Source organism: Panthera pardus, unplaced genomic scaffold (genome assembly GCF_024362965.1).
Source record: "Panthera pardus isolate Hobbes unplaced genomic scaffold, ASM2436296v1 HiC_scaffold_10, whole genome shotgun sequence".
In the NCBI taxonomy this organism is placed as follows: Eukaryota; Metazoa; Chordata; class Mammalia; order Carnivora; family Felidae; genus Panthera; species Panthera pardus.
Genome location: NW_026526655.1, coordinates 102,136,819 through 102,161,388, shown reverse-complemented (window position 1 = coordinate 102,161,388; position 24,570 = coordinate 102,136,819). Strand labels below are relative to the sequence as shown.

Below are 24,570 nucleotides of genomic sequence, written 5' to 3'. Positions count from 1 at the left end.
CTCAGTCGGTTGAGTGTCTGTCTGACTTCGGCTCAGGTGATGATCTCACAGTTTGTGAGTTTGAGCCCCGCATCGGGCTCTGTGCTGACAGCTCGGAGCCTGAAGCCTGCTTCGGATTCTGTGTCTCCCTCGCTCTCTGCCCCTCCCCAGCTCATGCTCTGTCTCTCTCTCTCTCTCTCTCTCTCTCTCTCTCTCTCAAAAAACAGAGAAACATTAAAAAAATAAATAAATAAAGGAATAAAAGTTCGTCAGACTGTCGAGGTGTCCCAGGGTGGGGAGTCTGGGCCAGGAGGAATGAGCTCTGCCCACTCGGAGGACAACATGGGACCTGAGTGTCACAGGAGCAGCGGGGAGAGAGCACAGCTGTGCTGTGAGGAGTCTATCATTATCCCGAGGACAGTGCAGGATCATTGAGCGCTTTTCAGCAGGGACACAGCTAAGACGCAAATTTTGGACTCTCTAACAGCCTGGACTAGGTTTGGGGCGAGGGGAAGAAGAAAACAGTTGTGTGGGTTAAACATTTCCTCTGATCTCGATTTTGATCTTGAAACGCACTTCTAGGGAACCACACAAGCAAATCAGAAAGCGCTACGCAAATATTAATTATTAGGTGATACTACTTTCCACAAACACGGTCTCAGGGGCTTTCTCTACAGCTGGGATGTAGCTCTGCTTCCAAATCTGCAGACTCCGGGGATGGAAGGGACCCCTGCAGAGTCTCCCGTGTCCCGGCTAATGTGGTCCCTTTCTCCAGTGGCCCAGTAGGGCAGCTGAGGTGGTGACCGCCTGCCTGCCTGGAGGCCCCGAGAGGATGGCCCCTGAGGACAGGCTGGAAAAGCCACATATCAGGCAAGAGCCTGGCAAGAACAGGCAAGAGGCAGAACAGCCTCAGCCCTCAGCCCTCCATCTCAGAGCCCGGGGGCGTGGCTGACCCACAGACTATCCAGCCTCTACTCCAACAACCCCAGGTTCAGGAGACCCACCACTTCTGGGCTGCTCTGTGTCAACCCCTCACCTCCATCTAACCCCCCCCCCCCCCCAACATACTCTGCCAGCCCTGGCTCTGCCCTCCAGAACTCTGTAGGACAATGTAAAGCCCCTTTGCATGACAGGACTTCACCGTCTCCAAGTGATCGTGTCCTATGGGAGTGATGGTTGCCTGGCAACCTCTGTCGGGGACCTGCAGCCCTACAGGGCTGTGGACCTCGGGAAAACTACCTTGCATGTGCCCCTCTGCACTCTGGTATTTGCATGGTGGCAAAACTGGGTTAACGTAATATCAAGCGGAGCCTTGGCGGGGCAGAGAATTTAGAGTGGCAATCAGAGGGTGGACGGGGGTACAGCGGGCGCAGGGGTTTACCCGGGGCTCTAGGAGGGAGGAGGCATCACCTTCTTCTCCACCCACTGCTTGAAGCACCTGCCACCCGTTGAGGGCAGCAAACACGGTGCCAGTCCCCGAGGAGCCGTGCAGAGCATCCTGCCGAGCAGGCTGGCTCGTTTTAGAAGAAAATCTCATCAAAGAGCATCAAAAACATTAGCACTGGGAGGGGCCTCACGACATCAGGGCCTTGAGGACAAAAGAGGGACTGTGACTTGCTGAAGGTCAAAGTCTTTGTGCTAATGAGTGATGCTGGGGGCCAAAGAGTTTAGGACTCTGGCCTTCAGGCCTCCACGCCACCCCATGTCAGCTATGGCAAGGGACCAGACTGTCTTACTCCCTCCTGGGGCCCCAGGGCCTGGTAGAGCTGGTGCTCAGGGAATGAATGAATGACCTGAGTTCTGAAATCATTTGCTCAACTGTGAATTCGGATTTATTTTCCCCACAGGAAGCAGGAAGGGTATGAGCATGGGTCCGCAGAATGGCCGGATCTGAATCCCAGGCTGTGTGACTCTGTCAAGCTACATAACCTCTCTGTGCCTCACTTTTCTCATCCATAAAATAAGGGTAGTATATAGCCCCTGCCTTACAGGAATAAGGGTTAAATGAATTCACGGTACGTAAAGCGCTTAGAATGGTACCTGGAACATAGCACGCTCTTCTTAAGGGTTTGTGACTATTGTTTTTTCCCTTTTTCTCATTTCTAGTGGGTGTATTGCTTCTCTGCCTGAAATCTGGGGTTCTTCCTTTCCCTTAGGAAAGCCTAAGCCCACAGGCACAATGATGCCAGGTGTCTGTGGGTGGGGAAGAACCATGGCATCTGAGAAGCTGCCAGCAGGGAAGCAGGGGCCCCCAGAGGAATAAAAGCTGGGATCTGTGGTTCTCTGGAAGCGGCCCAGCCTTGCCTTCAGCTCCTGCTCTGGGGAGGTGGCCGCATGGCAGGGAAGGGCCCGGCCCTGGTAAGATCCCTGCATCCCAAGCAGCAACAGAAACTTCAGGGGCTACCTGGGCTGAAGGAAAGGTGGATGAAAAGTATCTCCCCGGCACTTGGGCCAAACTCCGTTGAGTGACGAGTGGCCTACGGTGGGAAGGAACCCGTGTCCCTGGCTGGGGGCGGGGGACTGGAGGTCGAATCAAGCAGATGGGGGAAAATAAAGAAAAGCGGTATTGCTTTATAGACCTGAGCTTGGAACTCAGAACCAGGCCCTGTGAGCTTGTAAACCAGGAGGGAGCAGCAGGGGGCCCTTTTCTGTGGGTACAGGTGCCAGCTGACCCTGCCTGTGTTGCTACCCGGCTTGGCCTGAGGGCCCCTCCATTCCCGGGGGAATCCTTCTGGCAAAAAAGCACCACGTGGGTTTCCTAAACGAATGAAATTGAGCACGCCCCTCCCTCCCCCCAAAACACCTTGCTCCTGCAGCCTTCCTCACCTCCGCTGACTGGCAACTGCATCAGTCCAGATGCTCCGGCTAAAACCTCGGAGTCATCCCTGACCACCCCACATACCCTGAAACCGACAGGCTTCCAAACTCTGTGTACTCTGGCTTCAAAATATGCTCTCAGTACTTTCGTGCCCCCGGCTGCTCCCACCCCACTCCAAGCCCCTACGGACTCCCGTCTGGGTTCCCGTGCAGTCTCCCGACGGGTCTCTCGGCACCTGCCTTTGACCCCCTCTATGAAAGTTGTTCTCCGTGCCGCATGGACAACAGGCCGTGAGTGAGACCGGTAAAACGTCAGGCAGATCACCTCCCCTACCCAGAACCCCTCGTCGGCTCCCGGTTTCACCCAGAGTCTAAGGCCAAAGCCCCTCCTTGGCCTTCGGGGCCTCCCTGGTCTGGCTTCAACATCTCAGGCCTGGCCCACCCCCCGCTGCGCTGGGCTTCCCCCAGGTTCCCCAAATGCGCCAGGAAGCTCGCCCACGGGAGGGCCTCTGTGCTCGCTACCCCCTGGGCCGGCCGCCACTGGCCACTCCCCCCTCCTTTCGTCTCTGCTCGCCCGTCGCCCCCCTCTCGGCAAGGCCTCCCCTGCCCACCTTTAAAGCTGTGCTCCACTCTACTCCCTGCCTGGCTTTCCTCCTCAGCCTCCCCCGCCTGGCGCCGTGGCCGCCGGCTTTGGGACTCTCCCCGACCCTCGGCATCGCGCGGCGGGGCCAGAACCGGCCGAGGGCGGCTGGCGGGCGCCGTACCTGTTTGATGGCGAGGTTGACCACCTCGTAGCGGTTAACGCGGCCCAGGGGCAGGCAGAAGCTGTAGAGAGCGTGCAGGGCGGCACAGAGGAAGCTGAGGAGGCCCAGCTGCTTGCGGTGCTGCAGCCAGTGGTCCAGCCAGTCGGGGAAGCGGCGGTACTTGGTGCCCCGGCGCAGCTGCAGGGCAGCCGCCAGCACGCCGGGCAGGTACACCAGCGACAGCAGCACGTAGGCCACGCACGGCAGCGTCGTGTTGACCACGGACACGGGGAGCTTGTAGAACTTGCTCTTGCCGTCCCGCACGTAGGGCTGCAGGACGTCGCGGATGAAGTTGTAGACGTAGAAGAAGGTGAAGAGGCCCAGGGCCAGGAGGGCGGGCACCTTCCAGCCCGGGAGGAGGCGCAGGGGCATGGCCTCCACCTCCCGGGCCGAGGCCAGGGACCCCATGTCCACGGGCATGAAGCCCATGGCCCGTACCACCTCCGAGACAGCACGCTTGGCTTCCGGCTGGTCGCTGCACATGGGCACCTGTGGGGAGGCGGGGGCGGGGGGCGGGGGATCAGATCGGGTCACGGGCCCCGGGGGCGGCCGGGGCCTCCGAGAGCGTCTCGGCCAAACTCCTCACTAAGCAGCTGAGGGAACCGAGGCCAGGGAACCACAGAAGGTGTCTCTGACTCCCGGGCCAGGGTCTTTCCTCGGCCCCCTATAGCCTCCCAGCTCCCCTGCTCCAGCACGCCCCCTACGTAAAGAGAGGACCCAGGGCTCACCTGACAGTGAGCATTTCGTCCGGTTCATTGCCATCAGCAACTGCAAGCACCGTGCCCCCCTAGGCAGCCCTCCAGGGGTCCCTGGAACGGGTGCTTTGAGAACGGTGGCCTGCTCTGGGGGTCGCCCACTACTTGGGCTTTGCATGTGGCCCAGAGCGTGCAGCTGTGGTTGCAGCTGCATCCCTTGGTCCACAGTGTCCCCTTCGATGGTGTCCCTCGGCCCCCTGTGGCCCTCAGCCAGCCCACAAGCCAGCCCCAGCCTCGTCGCCCACGGCTTCCCACCATGAGCTCCCCGTGGGCAAATGTGCGCTAATGAGCGTCCTCAGATCTCTGAACACCGTGGCCTTGCTGACACTATTATGGTCGGTCTGGTCCACCAACACTGCCTCAGCCCCTACTATGGGCCAGGCTTTACACAGGCAGCCCTCAAGCCTGTAGGTTAGCACGTCCCCATTTTTCAGATGAGGAAACTACGGTCCAGAAGCATCATTTCTCACCTCTGTACCTTTGCAGGTTGTCCCCTCAGCCTGGAATGTCCTCCCTGCTCCCTGAACCTGACAACATGAAGCGGGACCGAGCCAAAGCTGACCTTGAAGTCTACCCCAGTTCTGTTCCCTGCAGGCCCTGCCACCCAGCCCTCACCCGCTGTCCCTTGCCTATCCACACGTGGGAGTCCCATGACGCAGGCTGTAGGTAGGGTGCTTCAGTCGGGGGTAGAGAGATACCTGTGGGCTCTCCCACAGGCTGGCACAGAGCTGGGCAGAGAAGGCATCTGAGCCGGACAAATTGGTAGAGGTTCTCACACTAGAGCCAGACATCCTTCCTCCAGGAAAATGGAGGTGGCCTCTTGGCGTTTAAAACCACCTCATCTTCACAAAAGCCCCTCCTGCCAAGAACTGTATGCAGCTTTGGCCATTTCCTGGAGCCATTTTCCACCTCTAGACAAAACCTACTATTGACAATTCTGAGAAACCGACTCAGTTCTTGGAAGCTCTTGGAATCAAAGAGCTGAAGTTTGGGACTTGCCTGCTTCCTCAGAACCTGGCACATAAATGTGTTACTTTCCTAAGTCCACTCTCAGAGCAAAGTCTCTCCTCTCCTCGACTCCAAGTAGTCAAAAGAAAGCCATCAACCTCTTCCTCTTGGCCCACTGGGAAATCAAATTGTCACAGAAGAACGAACATGGATTTCAGATCCATATGAACTCGGTTCACACCCAGCTCTCCAGCTGTGGGACTTGGTGTAAGTAAGTTAATTGACATTCATGAGCCTCAGTTTCCTGCTCTGTAAAATGGAACTTTGCAGCGACGGGAGGCGGGCTGAGATAATGCGCGTAAAGAGCCTGGCATACCGAGGGCCCTCGACAAATGTTAGCCACTTATATTTACTGTGATGATGGTAGGTATTCCCCTGGCACCTACCTGCCTGTTCCCATCCCTCGGGCCGGACTGCAGGGTCCAGGCAGAGATGACGTTGAAGGCCTTGACCACCGTGCAGGTGGGGAAGAGGGAAGCCAGGTACTCAGCATTGGACTCGTGGTGCCGAAGGTGCTCCTGCTCTGTGGGGTTGCTCACATCCACGAGGATCTTGCCAGCCAGCTGGTCACTGAGACCGCACAGTGAGGAGTAGTGCTCCCGGAACATGGCCACAAAGATGACATCAGGGGACTCCACTGCATCCGCCTGGAAAGTCACTTGTGCGGCCGAGGGGAACAGCCCGGCCGTGCGTTTGGGGTTGCGGCTTCCCACCACCACGCTGAAGCCAGAGCTCACCAGGCGTGCAGCCAGGGAGCGGGCGAAGTCTCCGCTGCCCAGGATCCCCACCTTGGGGGCCTCACTGGGGACCTCGGCAAGGCTCCCATCACTGTCCAGCAGGTGGCGGCTGATCAGCGGCTTGTCCATCTCTCCTGACATCTTGGTGGCTGGAAAGAAAAACAGAACTTGATCAGCGGAGAGCTCCGATGACCGTCTTTCGTAGCACCTTCCTCTTTCTTGTCCACTGTAACCACATGGTGGGAAAAGAATCCCCAACAGCCCTTCAGGAGTGTTAACGTGCCAGCACAGAGGGACAAGCTGGGTGAGACCTAGCGCCTTCCCAGGGAGGGCCCAAACTCAGGAAGAAAGGGGAGGACCTCTGCCCTCCACCCTTTGGCCTTCGTCCTGAACTTGTTTCCTTGGGACAAATCTGCAAGCGTGCTGCGAGAGAAGCGTATAGAATTTCCATGAGGGGTGCCACACAGTGCCATCCTTCTTTTCAAAGGAGGATGTGATGATTACCACCCAGAAGGGAGCCCCATCTCACCACCGCTGGGTGTTCTCTGATTGCCAGGAAGGGCGACGTGTTCTTGTGCTTGTTTACATTTTGCATTCTGGGAAGGCACCTCTGTGCTCTTCCTTGAGGAGAGGATGAGCAGCTTGAAGGCAGGGGGACCTCATCTTATTTGACTTTGGGTCTCCCCATTGGTCACATGGCCTGGTACAAAGATGGTGCTCAATGTTTGCTGAATGAATGAGTGAACACTGAAATCCTGCTCTCAGGGGGTAGAACGGGAGTGAGACATGACAGTGAATGGGGCCCTGAGATCTCCTTTACTGAGCCTGACATATGAGAGAACATGGGGGAAAACCCGGACTCGGGCCAGAAGCTTTCTAGTAAACTTGGATAAGGGAACATTCTGCTGTCATTGTCACCAACTTTTTTTTTTTTTTTAAGTTTATTTATTGTGAGAGAAAGCATGAGTGTGCGAGCAGTGGAGGGGCAGAGAGAGAGACAGGAGAGAGAATTCCAAGTGGGCTCCGTGGTGTCAGCGTGGAGCCCAACGCGGGGCTTGATCCCAAGAACCGTGAGATGGTGACCCGAGCCAAAATTAAGAGTCGGATGCTTACCTGACTGGGCCACCTAGCTTCCCCTGTCACCGACTTCTAACTGAAATTTGCAATTTCCCTCAAGTATGAACGTTCGTAGCAAAACACAATAGTATTAGCAGGACCTGTGAGGTTGTCACCAGTACTGGCCGGTGTCATATCCCAAGTTTAATTGTGAAAGAGTTCTTCAAATACTATTTAAGCTTTTCACTAACTTAAAATCATAGTACCTATGAGCTCCTAAATATATAAAGCAAATATTAACAGATGTGAAGGGAGAAATAGACGGCAATACAATAACGATAGGGGACTGCGCTATCCCGCTTTCAACAATGGATGCAGACAGAAAATCAGTACAGAAACTGGACTTGAACTATACTTCAGACCAAATAAACCCAACAGACACACACAGAGCGTCCCATCCAACAGCAACAGAATACAAGTTTTCTTCATATATCCACAGAATATCCTCCAGTATGGATCATATGTTAAGTCATAAAACAAGTCCTACAAATTTAAGAAGATTTAAATCATATAAAGCATCTTTTCTGTATTTTTTTAACGTTTACTTATTTTTGAGAGAGAGAGAGAGAGCGGGGAGGGGCAGAGAGAGAGAGAGAGAGACACGGAATCCCAAGCAGGCTCCAGGCTCCGAGCTGTCAGCACAGAGCTGGACGCGGGGCTCGAACCCGTGAACCGTGAGATCGTGACCTGAGCCGAAGGCGGACGCTCCACCGATGGAGTCACCTGGGCGCCCCTGTTTCTTTTCTGCCCACAATGGCCTGTAACTGGAAAACTGGAAGATTCACAAGAAAGTGGAAACGAAGCAATGCACTCCTGAACAACCGATGAGAAGAAATCAAAAGGGAAATCCAAAAAATCTTGAAACAAATTAAAATGGAAGCTCAGCACACCCAACTTATGGGATGCAGCGAAAGCAGCTCTAAGAGGGATGTTTGTAGCTTGATGCCACCTTATGAAAAAAGAAAGTTCTCAAACAACCTACCTTTACACCTCAAGGAACTGGAAAAAGAGTAAGAAAGTCCAAAGTTCTAGCAGGGAGAAATAAATAATAAAATTCAGAGTAGAAACAAATAAAATAGAGGCTAGAAAAAGAATAGAAAAGATCAACAAAACTAAGACCTGGTTTTTTTTTTTTTCAAAAGACAAACAAAATTGACCAAATTTTAGCTACACTAAGAAAAAATAAGAGGGGCGCCTGGGTGGCTCAGTCGGGTGAGTGTCCGACTTCGGCTCAGGTCATGGGTGATCTTGAGGTTCCCGAGTTCGAGACCCGTGTCGGGCTCTGTGCTGACGGCTCAGAGCCTGGAGCCTGCTTCGGATCCTGTGTCTCCTTCTCTCTCTGCCCCTCTCCCACTTGCACTCTGTCTCTCTCTCAAAAAATAAAAATAAAAATAAAAATAAAAATAAAAATAAAAATAAAGAAAAAGAAAAAAAAAGAAAAAAGAAGACTCCAAATAAAAAAATGAAAGGTACATTGCAACTGATACCACAGAAATACCAAAGATCATAAGAGACCATATTATGAACAATTATATGACAACAAATCGGACAACCCAAAGGAAATGAATACATTCCTAAAAACTTACAATTCACTAAGACTGAATCATGAAGAAATAGAAAGTCTGAACAAGCCAATAATGAGTAAGGTGACTGAATCAGTGGAAAAAAAAAACAAAACAAAACAAAAAAATCACCCAATAAAGAAAAGCCCAGGACTGGCTGGCTTCCCTGGTGAATTCCACCAAGTATTTCAAGATTTAATGCTTACCCTTCTCCAACTATTCTAGGTTCATTTTATGAGGCTTGTGTTACCCTGGTACCAAAGCCAGGTAAGCACACTATAAGAAAAGAAAATTACAGGCTGATATCCTTGATGAACACAGACGAAAAAATCCTCGACAAACTACTACCCAACTAAATTTAACAGCACATTAAGATGATCCTATACTTGGGACGCCTGGGTGGCTCCGTCGGTTAAGCGTCCGACTTCGGCTCAGGTCATGAGTTCGAGCCCCGCGTCGGGCTCTGTGCTGATGGCTCAGAGCCTGGAGCCTGTTTCAGATTCTGTGTCTCCCTCTCTCTGATCCTCCCCCGTTCATGCTCTGTCTCTCTCTGTCTCAAAAATAAATAAACATTAAAAAAAAAAAAAAAAAAAAAGATGATCCTATAGCACCATCAAATGAGATTCATTCCTGGGATGCAAAGATGGTTCAACATGCACAAACCAATAAATAAAATGTGATACCCATTAACAGAATGAAGGATAAAAATCATGTGGTCATATCAATAGATGCGAAAAAAAAGCATTTGACAAAAGTAAACATCCTTTTATGATAAAAACTCTCAAAAATATTGGTATTGAAGGAGTATACCTCCACATAATAAAAATTATATATGACAACCCCATACCCAACATCATACTCAATAGTGAGAAGCTGAAGGCTTTTCCTCTAAGATCAGGAACAGGAAGGATGCCCCTCTTGCCACTTCTATTTAACATAGTACGAGATATCTTACCCAGAGAAGTTAGGCAAGAAAAAGACAGAAAAGGCATCCATTTTGGAAAGGAAGAAGTAAAATTTGTCTGTTTGCAGATCACATGATCCTACATATAGAAAACTCTAAAGACTCCATAAAAAAATCCTGTTAAAACTAAGAAACTAAATCTGTAAAGCTGCTGGATACAAAATCAACTTACAAAAATCAGTTGTGTTTCTTTTATTAGTTTATTTATTTATTTTGAGAGGGAGACAAGTGGGGAGGGCCAGAGAGAGAGGGAGAGAGAATCCCAAGCAGACTCCATGCTGTCAGCACAAAGCTGGAAGCACGGCTCGATCTCACCAATGGTGAGATCATGACCTGGGCTGAAATTGAGTCAGGCACTTAACCGACTGAGCCACCAGGCACCCAAGTTATGTTTCTAAGTGCTAACAATGAGCTAGCTGAAAAAGAAATTAGGGAAACAATTCCATTTACAATACCATCGAAAAGAATAAAATACTTAGGAATAAATTTTATCAAAAGGTGAAAGATCTGTATATAGAAAACTATGAAACAAGGACGAAAGAAATTCAAGACACAAATAAACAGAAAGATAGCCTATGTTCATGGATTGAAAGAATTAATGTTGTTAAAATGTCCATAGTACCCAAAGTGATCCATAGACTTAAAGCAATCACTATCAAAATTCCAATGGCATTTTTCACAGATATAGGAAAAACAATCCTAAGATTTGTATGGAACTGCAGAAGACCCCAATAGCTAAAGCAATCTTGAGCAAGAAGGACAAAGCTGGAGGCATCACACTTCCTGACTTCAAATTACATTACAAAGCTATAGCAATCAAAACAGTGTAATACTGGCATAAAAAGACACATAGATCAATGGAATGAAATAGAGTCCAGAAATAAACCCATGCATATAAGGTCAACTAATCTTCAACTGAGGTGCCAAGAATACTCAATGGGGAAAGGACAGTCTCTTCAATAAATGGTGCTAGGAAAACTGGATATACGCATGCAAAAGAATGAAACTAGACCCTTACCTCACACCATACACAGAAACCAACCTAAAATGGATTAAGGACTTACTCAAAAAGGATGTAAAACCTGAACTTTATAACTTCTAGAAGGAAACATGGGGAAAAGGCTCCTTGACATATGTCTTGGCAATGATTTTATTTTGTTTTGGTTTTTGACTTAATACCAAAGGCACAGGCAACAAAAGACAAATAAGTGGGATGACATCAAACTAAAAAGCCTTTGCACAGCAAAGGAAACAAAATGAAAAGGCAACCTATGGAATAGGATAAAATATTTCTAAACCATCTATCCAACATAGGAGTAATTTCCAAAATATGTAAGAACTCATACGACTCAGTAGTAAACAAAACAGGGGCTCCTGGGTGCCCCAGTTGGTTAAGCATCTGACTTCGGCTCAGGACATGACCTCACGGTTCGAGCCCCCCATTGGGCTCTGTGCTGACTGCTTAGAGCCTGAAGCCTGCTTGGGATTCTGTGTCTCCCCCTCTCGCCCCTCCTCTGCTTGCACTCTCTCTCTCTTTCTCAAAAATAATCATTTAAAAAAAATAGTAAACAAAACAAGACAACCTCCCCCGACAAATAATTCAATTAAAAAATGGGCAAAGAACCTGAATAGACATTTTTCTAAAGATGGCTGACTATAGGAAAAGATGTTCAACATCACTAATCATCAGGGAATGTAAATCTAAACCACAATGACATATCTCCTCAAACCTGTTACAATGACTCTTATCAAAAAGTCAAAAGATAATCAATGTTTATGAGGATGTGCAGAGAAGGGAACCCTTGTGCACTGTTGGTGGGAACGTAAATTGGTGCAGTTATTATAGACAACAGCATAGAGGCTCCTCAAAATATTAGAAATAGAAATACTATATGATCCAGCAATCCATCTTCTGGGTATTTATCCAAAGGAAACAGAATCACTATCTCAAAGAGATATCTGCACCCCATGTTTATGGCATCACTATTAACAGTAGACAAGATACGGAAACAACCTAAGAGTCCACTGATGATGAATGGATAAAGGAAATATGGTATAGATACACAATGGAATATTATTCAACCTCAACAAAGAAGGAAACCCTGACATTTGTGTCAACATGGATGAGCCTGGAGGGCATTAACGCTACCTGAAGTAAGTCAACACAGAAGGACAAATGCTGCAAGATCTCATTTATATGTAGAATCCAAAAAGGCCAAACTTAGCAGCAGAAAGTAGAATGGTCACCAAAGGCTGGGAGGTGGGGAAGTGGGGAGTTGTGGGTCAAACGGCATTCATTCTCAGTTATCAAATGAACAAATTTGAGGGATCTAATGTCTAACATGGTGACTAACATATAGTCGTATAACTGTATATATGTATATACTGTATATGATCATATACCATAGTCCTATAACTGTATATACATATATACCGTATATATGCGGTATTATATACTTGAAATTTGCTGAGGGGGCCCTCCAGTGTTCCCAATGCACACAAAACAATGCTAATTATATAAAATGGTGGCTATGTTAATGACCTTGACTGTGGTAATCACATCAGCATCTATGGATAGCAAAACATCACATTGTACACCTTGAATATATACAGTTTTGTCCATCATACCTCAATAGGGGTGGGAGAAAAAAATAGCATCATAATATCAGACCTGCCACCAGAGGTTGTTATTTAGTGTACTCATAAAGAAGCATGCATAGTACTTTTGCACATTTAAACACATATTTTGGGAGCTGGGTTTCACTATAATTGGTCTCCTTTGTAACCCTATGTTATTTTGTGTATGTAAGAGCATGATTCTAAGCAGAAGTTCAGAGGCTTCGCCGGCCTGTGGTTCCATGCGAATCCTCGGGCCAAGGGCTAAGAGCCACTGCCAAACCAGTGGAGCAGTGGGGATGGCTTTTAACCCCGTCTTCCCATTTTCCACAGCAGTGTCCTGGGTGAGGCATGTGTGTGTGTGTGTGGTGGGTTCAAGGTCTCATGCAAGGGGGAGGCAGGGGGACCAGGGGGCTGTGCCTCGGCTCTACCGTGGACTAGCTGTGTGTCCTCGGACAAGCCCTTGTGCCTCTCTGGGCCCCAGCTTCGACCTTTGTAAATGCAGGTCACCCTCTCTGCTCTGAGATGGCAAATAATGCAATCTTAAAAGGCTTTGAAAACTGTGACCAGGACATTTGATAAGGTGGCGGCAGCAACTCCTATTTATGGGGTACCTACCACGTGCCGGACACTTCTCTAAGGCTTTCCACGGTGACAGTCACCTAGGCCTCACAGAACCCCAGGAAGTAGGTGCGGTTAGAATTCCCAACTGGAAGAGGAGGGAACTGAGGCTCAGAGAGGTCGAGGAACGTGCTCCAGGCGGCACAGAGGGTAACGGGGAAAGTAGAAGGGAGCACAGGTCTGTCGGCCTCTGCAGCTAAGCTTCCCCAAGAGTCTTACTGCCCAGACAGAGGGCCCGCCCAGAGCTACCCCAGTGAGCGGCAGAGCTGGGATGCTGTGGCTGAGAAGAGGGGGTGGGGTCGAAGGGGACATGCGTTGCAGCTCACGTGGGACTCATTTGCACACTCTGATGGGCACGGTCCCTCCCTGCAAAATCGGAGAGAGTTTTCTGCCTGGTTCTGGGAACAAGGATATTTTTCCAAACAGCGATGTGCTACCCTTTGTAGATGCAAGTGGGGCTCCTGATGCTCCCCGGAGAGCAGGCCCGGAGTTGCATGTCTGCTGAAGGCCACCTTCGGCACCCAACTCTGCCTGGTTCTAATTCTGTCACTCGCTAGCTGTGGCCTTGGGCCTGTGAGTGCCTCGGTCTCCCCAGCTGCACAAGGGAGAGAATCACAGCACCTGCCTTAAGGGGAGGTTGTGGGAATAAGTAAGTCAATATACATAAGGCACTTAGAACAGCTGGCACTCGGTGGGTGTCGGTCAGTAGTCATAAGCAAATTCCAGTGCCAGCACTGCACCAGCAGCAGGGGCGAGGCAAAGGAAGGATTGAGAAGACCCTGCCAACACCTCTGCAGCCCTGGGCAAAGGGGGAGAATCGGGACAACCCGGCGGCTCCGGCTCCAGGGCCAGCATGGGGGAGGTGAATGTAAGCCGCTCCACGGGGACGCCCGTGTTCCCTGTGTCAGTCAGATACACGGGGACCTTCCCCAGTCACTGCACCAGCCACCTGGGGACACCAGCCCTGGTGGGGGGGGGTGGGGGTGGTGGGTAACCATTCTGAAGACTCCAGATCATCTGCTAGCAATTTGGAGGGTCCCAGGTGGGTCCTTCCTGGACAGAAGAGTCCCCTTTGCTCTTTCCCTGCCTCCCTCCCATCGCTGGAGTAACTACCAGGTGCTGAACACCCTTCAGAGAAGAAACGATGAGAAAGACGCGGTCCCCGCTCTCAGACTGTTTACAATCGTGTGCGTGTGCGTGTGCATGTGTGTGGTAGGGGACACATGAGATGTGTCCACGCCTGCCTGGACACAGAGGACCAGCGGGTGGAGCCCGGGAACAGACACCACTTCCAGATGGAAGCCAGGGAGGGCATCTGCTGGCCCCCGGGGAGCCCCACATGGTTTCTACGGCCTCGTGGCACACGGAACCAACCCAAACGGGGGAGAATCGAAGACACCTAGTCTTTGAATCCTGTCCACACTGAACCCCAGATTTAGCATCCTCGGGTGGGGAGGGCTTATTTGGGGCTGGCGCTCGAGGCTCACAGCCCAGAACCTGACTTGGTATTTGCTTCCTTTCCGGGAGGCCAGCAGCAGCAGGAGGGAAGCCCGGGCAGGGGGACTCGGGGTGGTCCCAGATGTGCCCGGAACTGGCCGTGGGACATCGGAGCGTCACGGAGCCTCTCAGGTTGGCTTCTCTAACCGAGCTGCCGCGCCCAGCCCTGCAGCCTACATCTTGGCCTATTAAAGGCCTCAGACTTCATGTCCTAAGGGGCCTGCTTTCAGTCATAGGCCAAATAGAAACCAAACACGGCACCCCTGAGTGCTTCTTGCCACCAAGATTCAGTCCCCAGGGACAGGAAAATGCGGGGTTGTCACCCCGCCTTGTGAAGCCTCTCATCCCGGGACAGCTCCTTCCTCTACAGTTCTGATGGTGCTGGGGTCACATCAGGACCCTGCATCATTTCCTAGCAGGGTGCCTTTGGGCCTCAGGCCTCCTGCTTTAAATGGGGGTGCTAACTGTACTTTTCTCCAAGGGATGCTGTGAAGATGAGTTAATACGTGCGAGGGCTGGGAGCCAGCTTTTCTTTTCTCTTCTTCTTTACAGTGTTTATTAATTTTTGAGAGAGAGGGAGGGGCAGAGAGAGAGGCTGCTGACAGCACAGACCCCCGAGGCAGGATTTGAATGCCCGAACCCCTGAGGTCGTGACCTGAGGCGAAGTCAAACCCTTAACCAACTGAGCCACCCAGGTGCCCCTCGGAGTCAGCTTTTCTGGCCGATGCGTGTGCTCGCGTGTGTGTGTGTGCACGTGGGCATGTGTATGGACTGTTCTCTGAGGTGCTTCGTGGGCCGTGGTCGCCTCTCGGCACTCTGCCCTTCCGGTGCCCAGCACAAAGTCTGCTGCTGGCGTGAAGGCCGGCCAAGGAAGGTCAGGTGGCAGCAGGCCTAGAGGCCCCAGGGGTCCAGCGCAGCCCCTGCTGCCTGTCCATGTGGCCCAAAGGTAAGAGAGTGAGTGACTAATCCTGGGTGGGCCCTGGCTCCTGGGTTGTTCTATTTACAGATCTGGAGGAGGGAGGAGGGAGGAGGGAGGAGGGAGGAGGGAGGAGGGAGGAGGGAGGGGATCAAATTACAGCTGGAGTGGGGGGTGGCAGGCTGGGGCCCCCCAGGTGGCACACAGGCCTGCCCACCTGCCCCCCACCCCCGCCCCCGGAACGAGCTGCAGACAAAACACAAAAGGGCACTGAGGCTCAGTTGTGCGGGAACTGGCACAAACTACGGGTCCCAAACACTCTGGGTGTTTGCCCAGGCTTGCCTGGTTCCTCCCACTTCCCGGCAAGGTCATGACTGGGCTGTATTTGTGGCTGGGAGCCATGCGGGCTCCCCTGCCCCCTCCTGCCCACTGTCAGGCAGGTCACTAATGGTAGCCAGTCATGGCACGGGCAGCCAGCCCTACAGCTTTTTCTGGGTGGCCAGCAACCAACCTTTCAGGCTCAAGTGGCTAGGGCAGTCCACGGCCACAAAGGGGTCAGGGTGGCGTCAGATGTGGTGGGGGGGTAGGGAAGCTGGCTGAGGCACCCTTGCAGCTGGATGGAGGCGGGGTGCCTTCCACCCCTTCCTGTGCAGAGGTGGACTTGAGCTAACATTTCTGGCCCTGGCTGGCCCTGGGCACAAGAGAGGACTATGGCGCAGCTCTCGCCCTCAAGCGGCCCACAGTTATCTTCAAACTTGGTTTAAATTTTATCTGGTCAGTAAAATTAAATTTGGGATGCATTCCTATCACCGCTTTTTACTTATAAGTTAAATACATTTAAAATGTTATCATTTGTGCTGACAAATCGTCATGAGGAACACAAAAAGATGCTGAACGTCATTAGCTCCCAGGGAAACACAAATTAAAACCCTTTGGGGCGCCGGGGTGGCTCAGTCGGTTAAGCATCCGACTTCGGCTCAGGTCATGATCTTGTGGTTCGAGCCCCGCGTCGGGCTCTGTGCTGACAGCTCAGAGCCTGGAGCCTGCTTCGGATTCTGTGTCTCCCTCTCTTTCTGCCCCTCCCCTGCTTGCGCTCTTTCTCTCTCAAAAATAAACAAACATTAAAAAACAAACAAACAAAAAAGCCACGAGACGCCACCACACACCCACCCGGACGGCTTAGTCAAAAAACAAGACTGAGAGAGGAAGCGTTGGTGAGGATCTCGAAGTTCTAGAAACCACCTCCAGTGTTGACGTAACAAGAATATAAAATGTGGATGCGATTCCACTCCCAGGTGTATACCCGGGAGAACTGAAAACCCACAAAAATGTGTACGCCAAGATTCCTGGTACTCACAATACCCCAAATGTTGAAACAACCCAACGTCCATCAACTGGTGGCAGGATAAATAAAACGTACTCTATCCACACGATGGAGTATTATTCAGCAACAAAAAGCAGTGAAGTCCTGATACAGGGTACAACACGCTGGATCTTGGAAACGCTATGTTAAATGAAAGAAGCCAGTCACAAAAAGGCCGCTCGTATGACTCTCCACTTATGTGAAATGTCTAGACTGGGCAAGTCCATAAAGACAGAAAGTAGATTAATGGTTGCCAGGAAAAGGGCTGGGGTGGGGGGTGGGAGGAATGTTAAGTGACTGCTCATTGGTACCGGGTTTCTTTTTCAAGTGATAAAACTATTCTATTTTTTTTTTTTTTAACATTTATTCAGTTTTGAGAGACAGAGACACAGCGTGAGGGGAGAGGGGCAGAGAGAGAGGGAGACACAGAATCCGAAGCAGGCTCCAGGCTCTGAGCGGTCAGCACAGAGCCCCACGCAGGGCTTGAACTCACAAACCGCGAGATCATGACGTGAGCCGAAGTCGGACGCTTAACCGATTGAGCCACACAGGTGCCCTGAAACTATTCTCTTTTTAAAATTTATTTATTTATGCTTGAGAGAAAGAGAGAGAGAGAGCGAGCACCAGGAGAGGGGCAGAGAGAGAGAATCCCAGGCAGGCTTTGCATGGTCAGCGTGGAGCCAATGCAGAGCTCGAACTCAACGAATCGGGAGATCATGATCTGAGCTGAAATCAAGAGCAGATTAACCAACTGAGCCACCCAGGCGCCCCAGTGATGCAACTATTCTAAAATGGATGGTGGCGAAAGTTATACAGCTCTGAGAATATATCAAAAACCACTGGGTTGTATACTTTAAATGGGTGAGTTGTATGGTATGTGAATTGTAGCTCAATAACGTTGTTATAAAAAAAAAAAAGAGAGAGAGAGAGAGAAATTGAGGGGCACCTGGGTGGCTTGGTCAGTTGAGCGTCTGACTCTTGGTTTCAACTCAGGCCACAATCTTGAGGTTTGTGGGTTCGAGCCCCACCCCAGGCTCTGTGCTGACAGTGTGGTTCCTGCTTGGGATTCTGTCTCCCTCTCTCTCAAAATAACTAACTTTAAAATACATACACACAAAAAAGAAATGGAGATAGCACAGCCTGTTACTGAGGTGCGTGAACCAAGAGTACACTTGCCTTGGGTGAGAGTCCAAGAGCTTCTCATGAACTCAATGCGTGGATTCTGTGACATTGGCATCGGTGGCTCTAAGTTATTCCCTAGTTGTTTCCCACATATCTGAGTTCCTAAGCCCCACGGCCTCTAGAAAAGTGAGGCTTATGTAGTCAGCACTATTAATTATTGTTGTGGGGGAGATGGCACCATGGGCTAGTCCACTTAGCTTCCGAGTGGCTTCCGCTCACGCAGCTGGTTCTCTGCACTCCGTGCCATGCAAGCAGACGGCCAGTCAGGGTCACAGTGCGTGGCGTGCAAGGAGGGTGCTGAGGTACGAGGCCCACCCTTCTGGCCCCCAGGATGGGTCAACGAGCAAGGCATATGTGCTCCAATGAGAGGGGCAGGGAAGCATCACCTGCTACTCTGCCAAATGACAGAGGGTTTATAGAAGGGCACACAGCTGGAAACTAGCACAGAGCTGCTAATCTCCTAGCATGAGGTCTCATCCGTTCCCCCAGACTCATCCCCTCCTTAATTAGGCAGAGGATCAGCCCCCGAGAGCCATCGTGGTCACTGGGAGCTTGTCCAGCCAGGCTAGGCTGGCTCCCCTGAGTGCAGCCATTAGATCGTCGGTTCAGGGAAACAACTGGGTGTTCCCGATTTACTCAGAATCAGTCACCGTAGTGAACTGCAAGGTAGGCCAGCAAGAACACAGGCTTGGAGGCGGCTGGGGTCATATTTCAGCCCCTATCACTGATTAGCTAGGCGGCCTCGACGAGTCCCGTTACCTGAGCCTCAGTTTCCTCATCTGCACATGTAACCCACTTGAATGAGTTGTAGTAAAGATCACGGGGGACAAGCGAAGTGCCACGACGTGAGCCTGTTAAATTCGCTCACTCTTCATTTTGTTCCTCTCTACCTAGGATTTTTAAAAACCTTTTGTCTGTGTCAAGCAGAAATAGACGCACCTAAATCAATACGTGGCGTTCTCTGCTGAATGGAAACATTTACTCTGTAATTTTCTAAAAATGTGCCCTGAGATGACGGCCTGGAGGTTGTGCACACATTTCGCACCAAGGCAACTGCAGGGAGAGACTGGCTGCTCTTTGGGGCTCAGGGAGTGGAAGAAGAGTGGGCAGCAGAACACGGACAGGGGGGCAGCAGAGAGAGGTTGGCGGTCAGGAGTGAGGCACCAGTGTGGTTTGGGACTGGCCCCTTGAGCTCTCTGGGGACTGCTAGTCCAACATCCAGCTCCCTACAAGGAACGGTCCTTGTGCCACTGGTGTTCCTAAGCCACCCTCCCTCACCAGGATCCCCAGCTCCTGGATCAAACCTGCACAAGCTGCCTCTCTGCCTCCACACCCCTGAGAGTAGCCCTTTCCCACTGACGGTATTGCTCTCTTTCCCATCTCTCTTCTCCCCGGGCTCTCAGCTCCTCAGGGTTGGGAATGGAGTCAGACTCACTTTTGTAACCCCAGCAATTAGCCCAGGGCCAGGCACAAATGAGGTCACACCGGAGCTGCACCTGGGTCATCTGGAGCGCTTGTTAAAACAAACCGCTGGGAGGGGCGCCTGGCGGGGGCTCAGTCGGTTGAGCGTCCGACTTCGGCTCAGGTCACGATCTCTAAGGTTGGTGAGTTCGAGCCCCGCATCTGGCTCTGTTGCTGACAGCTAGGAGCCTGGAGCCTGCCTTGGATTCTGTGTCTCCCTCTCTCTCTCTCTGTCCCTTCTGCACTCGTGTTCTATCTCTCTCACTTTCAAAAATAAATAATAAAACATTAAAAAAATTAAAAAACAACACAAAACATACTGCTGGGCTCCATCCCCAGAATTTCTGCTGCGGAGGCTCCCAGGACCACACTTTGAAGACCACTTCAGAAGATGAGCATAACAGGGGCTGCGCAAGGGGTGAACCACTCCAGATGTGACTTTTTTCCTGGGTTGTTAAAGTCAGGCTCAGCCCTTAGCCTGCCTCCTCCCCTAAGTCCTCCCTGTCCCCTGGGACCCCTGGTATCAGTGCTCTCTCCCCATGCTCCTCTCAGCCATGGGAGGCAGGTGCATGTGCTCCAATCCCCTGACCCGCCCAGAGCTGGGTCCTTCCAGCGGAAAGGGGATCAGGGCCGTGGCAACATTGCTCCCAGAGTCAGTGGGGCAGACTCTCCACAAGGTGCTCTCAGGGCCTCTCCCCTCCCGCACGTGGGTCATCAGGCCCATTGCGGGCTGAGGGAGAAGAGAGGGGTACCACTGGGCAACTACACAGATCCTGGGCGGCCCAGGAGCCCCCCAGCACCCTGACTGGAGACGTCTTCCGGGAGGACTGAGTTTTCTGGATGGCCAAGAACTCAGGTGGCCTGACTTCATACCCAGGGCTCGTCCACTACCACAATTTGACAGGTGGGCCAGGAAGAAGTGTTCACTGGACCGGTTCATTACCACCCACTGCCAGCACATAGGCAGGAAGGTGGTCAGCGCTGGTTGGCAGGGGGAAGGGGGAAGGGGGAAGTCCCCACGGTCAGCACCAAGGCCAGGGTCTTGACGCAGGGAAAATGGTAAGCCCTTAGGTTCCCATGCTACGCGACCCCCGGGGGGCACCACCAACGTTGTAATCCCCGTAAACAGTAACCTCTACAGTTGTGCAGTGCACATCCTGTGCAGTTTTATGCAATGGTCCTACCAATCCTAGTCTGCAAATGGTTTGTTATTCCCTGAATACCTACTATGTACCCATGAGGTGTTCTGGCAGGAGGCCAGAAGATGGTCTAGCCTCTTGGGGCAATCAGGGGAAAAGCCAGCTACATCCTACGGTGAGGAGAAAAGTGCTTTCATGAGGGCATGCCCAGGCACTGGGGGAGCCAGGGAGTGGCTTATCTCTGCCCAGTGAGGTCAGGGCGCTGGCATGCGGGGGCAGCCAGCTCCCTGAGGGCTGGTTAATCCAGCCAGGCTGGAGGCTATCAGGCGGTGGCTGCTGAATCTGCAAGCCTCAGCGTCTGGGGTTGGGTGGCTTCTTGCTTTCCAGGGACACCTGGAGCTGCAATCCCTGGGGCCAGAGGGGTCCCTTGTGGTCTGTGGCCGCCCCACCCCCTCCCCTCGCCATTGTGTGGGTTGGCAGAATTAGAGATCAGAGCCCCCGATTACTGGGCAGAAGGAGGTGTGGAGGCAGGGAAAGGGGCAGAAGCAGCCAAGACAAATAAGGGCAGCTCCAGGGGCTTCTGCCAAGGAGCTCAGCCTGCCTCCCTGGCCTGGTTCCTGAGCTTGGTTGGGGATGCACGCTTCCCCAGCTGATGGGCCACTTTTTCAAAGAAGCTTCTGAGAGGCCCTGACTTCCAGTAGCATCTTTCTCTGGGCTCCTAAGGGCACTGGAAATCAGCCTCCGCTCTCCAAGTGCTCTCTGTGGGGCGGGTCATGCAATTACTCCCCCCACCCCTCCCCCCACCATGGGCTGGCTCCAGGCAGACCTCTGACTTCGCCAAGAATCCCTGAGGGCTCAAAAAGCTGGTCCAGGCAGCCCTGGGAGACGTCCCGGCTTCCTCCCGGATCCTAGGGGATCTTGCACTCTGGGACACACTTTGTATCTGGCACTGTCACCCCACTACAATAGGGGTCACTTCTTACTCGTTTCTGTGTCTCTAGCACCTAGACTGGGGACTGGCACCGACTAGGTGCTCAGTTAATGTCTGCAGCTTGAATGACTTCACTGCTAGTTTCTGTGCCTGAGGGCAGAGTGTATTTAGGAGTCCTGGCCGTTCTCAGAACCTAGCGGGCCCTCCCATACCCCGGGGTGATTAAATACTACCATAATTTCTAATCCCTACCACAGCCTGATCAGGTTGTCAGACCTGGCAAGGCATTTCACTCTTTGATAAACTTAATCACACAGAAGACTTATTATGCACAGAGGGGTTTAAACCCAACGAGACTCACACAGCTCTGGCCAAAGTGGAAAACCAAACACCAGATGTGAGCCAGAGCGGGGAACAGCCTGGTACATGGGTACCCATGAAAGAGGGCTTCAGGGATGCTGGGTCAGTGGTTCCAGGGCCTCTGGGCTTCTGACCCAGCAGGGAACAACCATTCGGAATGGTCTGCCCAGTCTGCATGAGGCAGGGGTGTCCAGGGGCAGGTGAGGCCCAGATTTAATCTTTTTGCCTGGAAAGCCCCTTCCCTCCAAATGACAAAATTCAAGGTCTGGCAGATACAATGGTGGGTACTTTCCCTTAGGAGTAGAGGGTGATGGGGTCCCTGACCACCCCTCCCCATGTGCTAATGTTGATAGTAAAACGATGGGAATGCAAGCTGGTGCAGCCACTCCGGAAAACAGTATGGAGGTTCCTCAAAAAGCTAAAAATAGAACTACCCTACGACCCAGCAATTGCACTACTAGGTATTTATCCAAGGGATATAGGCGTATTGTTTCAAAAGGGTACATACACCCCCATGTTTATAGCAGCATTATCGACAAGAGCCAAAGTATGGAAAGAGCCCAAATGTCCCTCAGTGGATGAATGGATAAAGAAGATGTAGTACACACACACACACACACACACACACACACACACACACACACTGGCGTATTACTCGGCAATCAAAAAGAATGAAATCTTGCCATTTGCAACGACGTGGATGGAACTGGAGGGTATTATGCTGAGTGAAATGAGTCAGTCAGAGAAAGACAAAAATCATATGACTTCATTCACATGAGGACTTTAAGAGACAGAACAGATGAACATAAGGGAAGGGAAACAAAAATAATATAAAAACAAGGAGAGGGACAAAACAGAAGAGACTCTTAAATATGGAGAACAAACAGAGGTGTGGGAGGGGGGATGGGCTAAATGGGGAAGGGGCACTAAGGAATCTACTCCTGAAATCATTGTTGCACTAGATGCTAACTAATTTGGATACAAATTTAAAAAAATAAAAAAAAATGACAAAAAATGTTGATAGTAAAACTAATATAATTCATATTGAAATTCCCAGTCCGGTGAAATGAACAACAGCTTCTGTAAAACCTTTCCCATTTTATGAATCTGAAATAACAATCTATTGTTATGCAATACTTGCTATGCAAATAGAAGCAGCTTAAAGGAAGTCTTCTAGTTCCCTCTTCCCTCCACATGATTGCCCCTAAAGTCACATCGTGTAGAAATTCCGGGCCTCCCCAGGGCTGTGAGGTCCACCCTCCCTTACAGGGGCAGTGGGACAGACACAGCCCAGCACCTAGCAAGGGCCTAGCACGTGGCACATTTGCAATAATCAGGCGTCAAATGAACAGCAGACATTGGGAGGTGTGGCCGGACTCACAGTGCAGAGAGATCCTGACAGCGGACTTGCACCCTCGGGGTCTGGCCTGCGAAGGCTATCATCACTTCCATTTTGCAGATGAGAAAACTGAGGTCCAGTTAAGACTTCCTTAAGGTCCCAGAGTTGGCTCTTGCCTGAGTCCCATTGGGTCCCTGCATTCAAGCTGCCTCCTGGGTGGTGAGGGCGGCCAGCTCGTGCTGGGGCATGAATAATAGCCAGTCACCTGGTCTGCATGGGGCTCTGGGGTGGTCTGCTCCCTTCCTCCCGCCTTTCCGTCTGCCCTGCTGGGCTGCCCAGACTCACACTTTCCAGCCTCTCATTCTCAGCTATTTCTGCAAATCCGGGGCTGCCCTCTATCCTGGATTCCAAACCACCACAGCACGGGTCCCAGGCCCTCCGTCTCCCTCTCCCTGAGGGGTCTGAGAGGCAAGAAGGAGGCTCCACCTGGGTCCAGGCACTCACCCCAGACCCCTCACAGCTGACCTCAGCGGGGACAGGACAGAGGAGGCCAGTCTCAAATCCGGGTTTAAAAGCTGGGTTAGAGCCGCACACGTCTTAATTGGTACATTTCTATTTTCTCTGTGGGCATTTTTCCTTGCTGATGGACTCTTACAAACATTTTACTGTTGTATTTCTTGCACTACTGCCTGGAATCGTTATTTCGACATCATAAAAAAATCATTATATTTTTAAAAGAAAGACTGAGAATTCCTACAAAAGAGAATACAAAGAGCTTGGGCAGACACACACACACACACAGGCCCATCCACACACAAATATATCTACGTGCAAGTTTAGGCTGACAGGAAAAAGAGGTTTCTCGCCATACCGCTTTGCAAAGTAGAAGTGAATGAATAATTGATAGGGCTTTTTCCAAACATCTAGATTTTTAAAAATTATTCTAGAAAAATCCGGTTCGATTACTTAGAGCCGCAGTTCTGTGCTAAACCAACCCAGAAATGGTTACCAATAAGTAAAATTTACGATTCCCACTGAGCCAGCCTTCCACGGAATTGCATCATAAACACGAACATCTTTGTTTTGACCCGCCAGAGTCCACAAAGCCGCCGCTCTCACTAACTGAAGGCATTGTCTGATCCACCCTCAAGCCCTTTACTCTGAGTAACGTTCCTGACTTCACGTACAGATGATAGTATTTCCCACTTTCTTTTGGCAAGAACTTCATCCACCTCACCGCACTCACCCTTCGTCGCCAGTTGCAAATGAGCGGTGCCAGAACCGAGGTCACGAAGCTTTAGTTCTTCTGACTCCCCGAGATACTGGGGCACCCGTAGCGGACCAGGGGTTGGTGGTGCTGGTGGGAGAGGCCCATGCACCACCCGCGCCACCCTGGATCTGTGC

The 24,570-nt window shown here is 51.3% G+C and overlaps 1 protein-coding gene across 3 annotated transcripts in view; it reads right to left on the bottom strand.

Annotated features, from left to right (window-relative positions):
• The window catches only part of STEAP3 (STEAP3 metalloreductase), a 51,640-nt gene that overhangs the window by 14,972 nt on the left and 12,098 nt on the right, over positions 1–24,570 (bottom strand). For all 3 annotated transcript variants that reach the window (XM_019469334.2, XM_053909582.1, XM_019469335.2), the window contains exons 2-3: positions 5,749–6,248; positions 3,561–4,088 (exon numbers count right to left, since the gene is read on the bottom strand). In XM_019469334.2, coding sequence (XP_019324879.2) covers positions 3,561–4,088; positions 5,749–6,248 — 1,028 coding nt within the window. The remainder of the gene's footprint in view (positions 1–3,560; positions 4,089–5,748; positions 6,249–24,570) is intronic.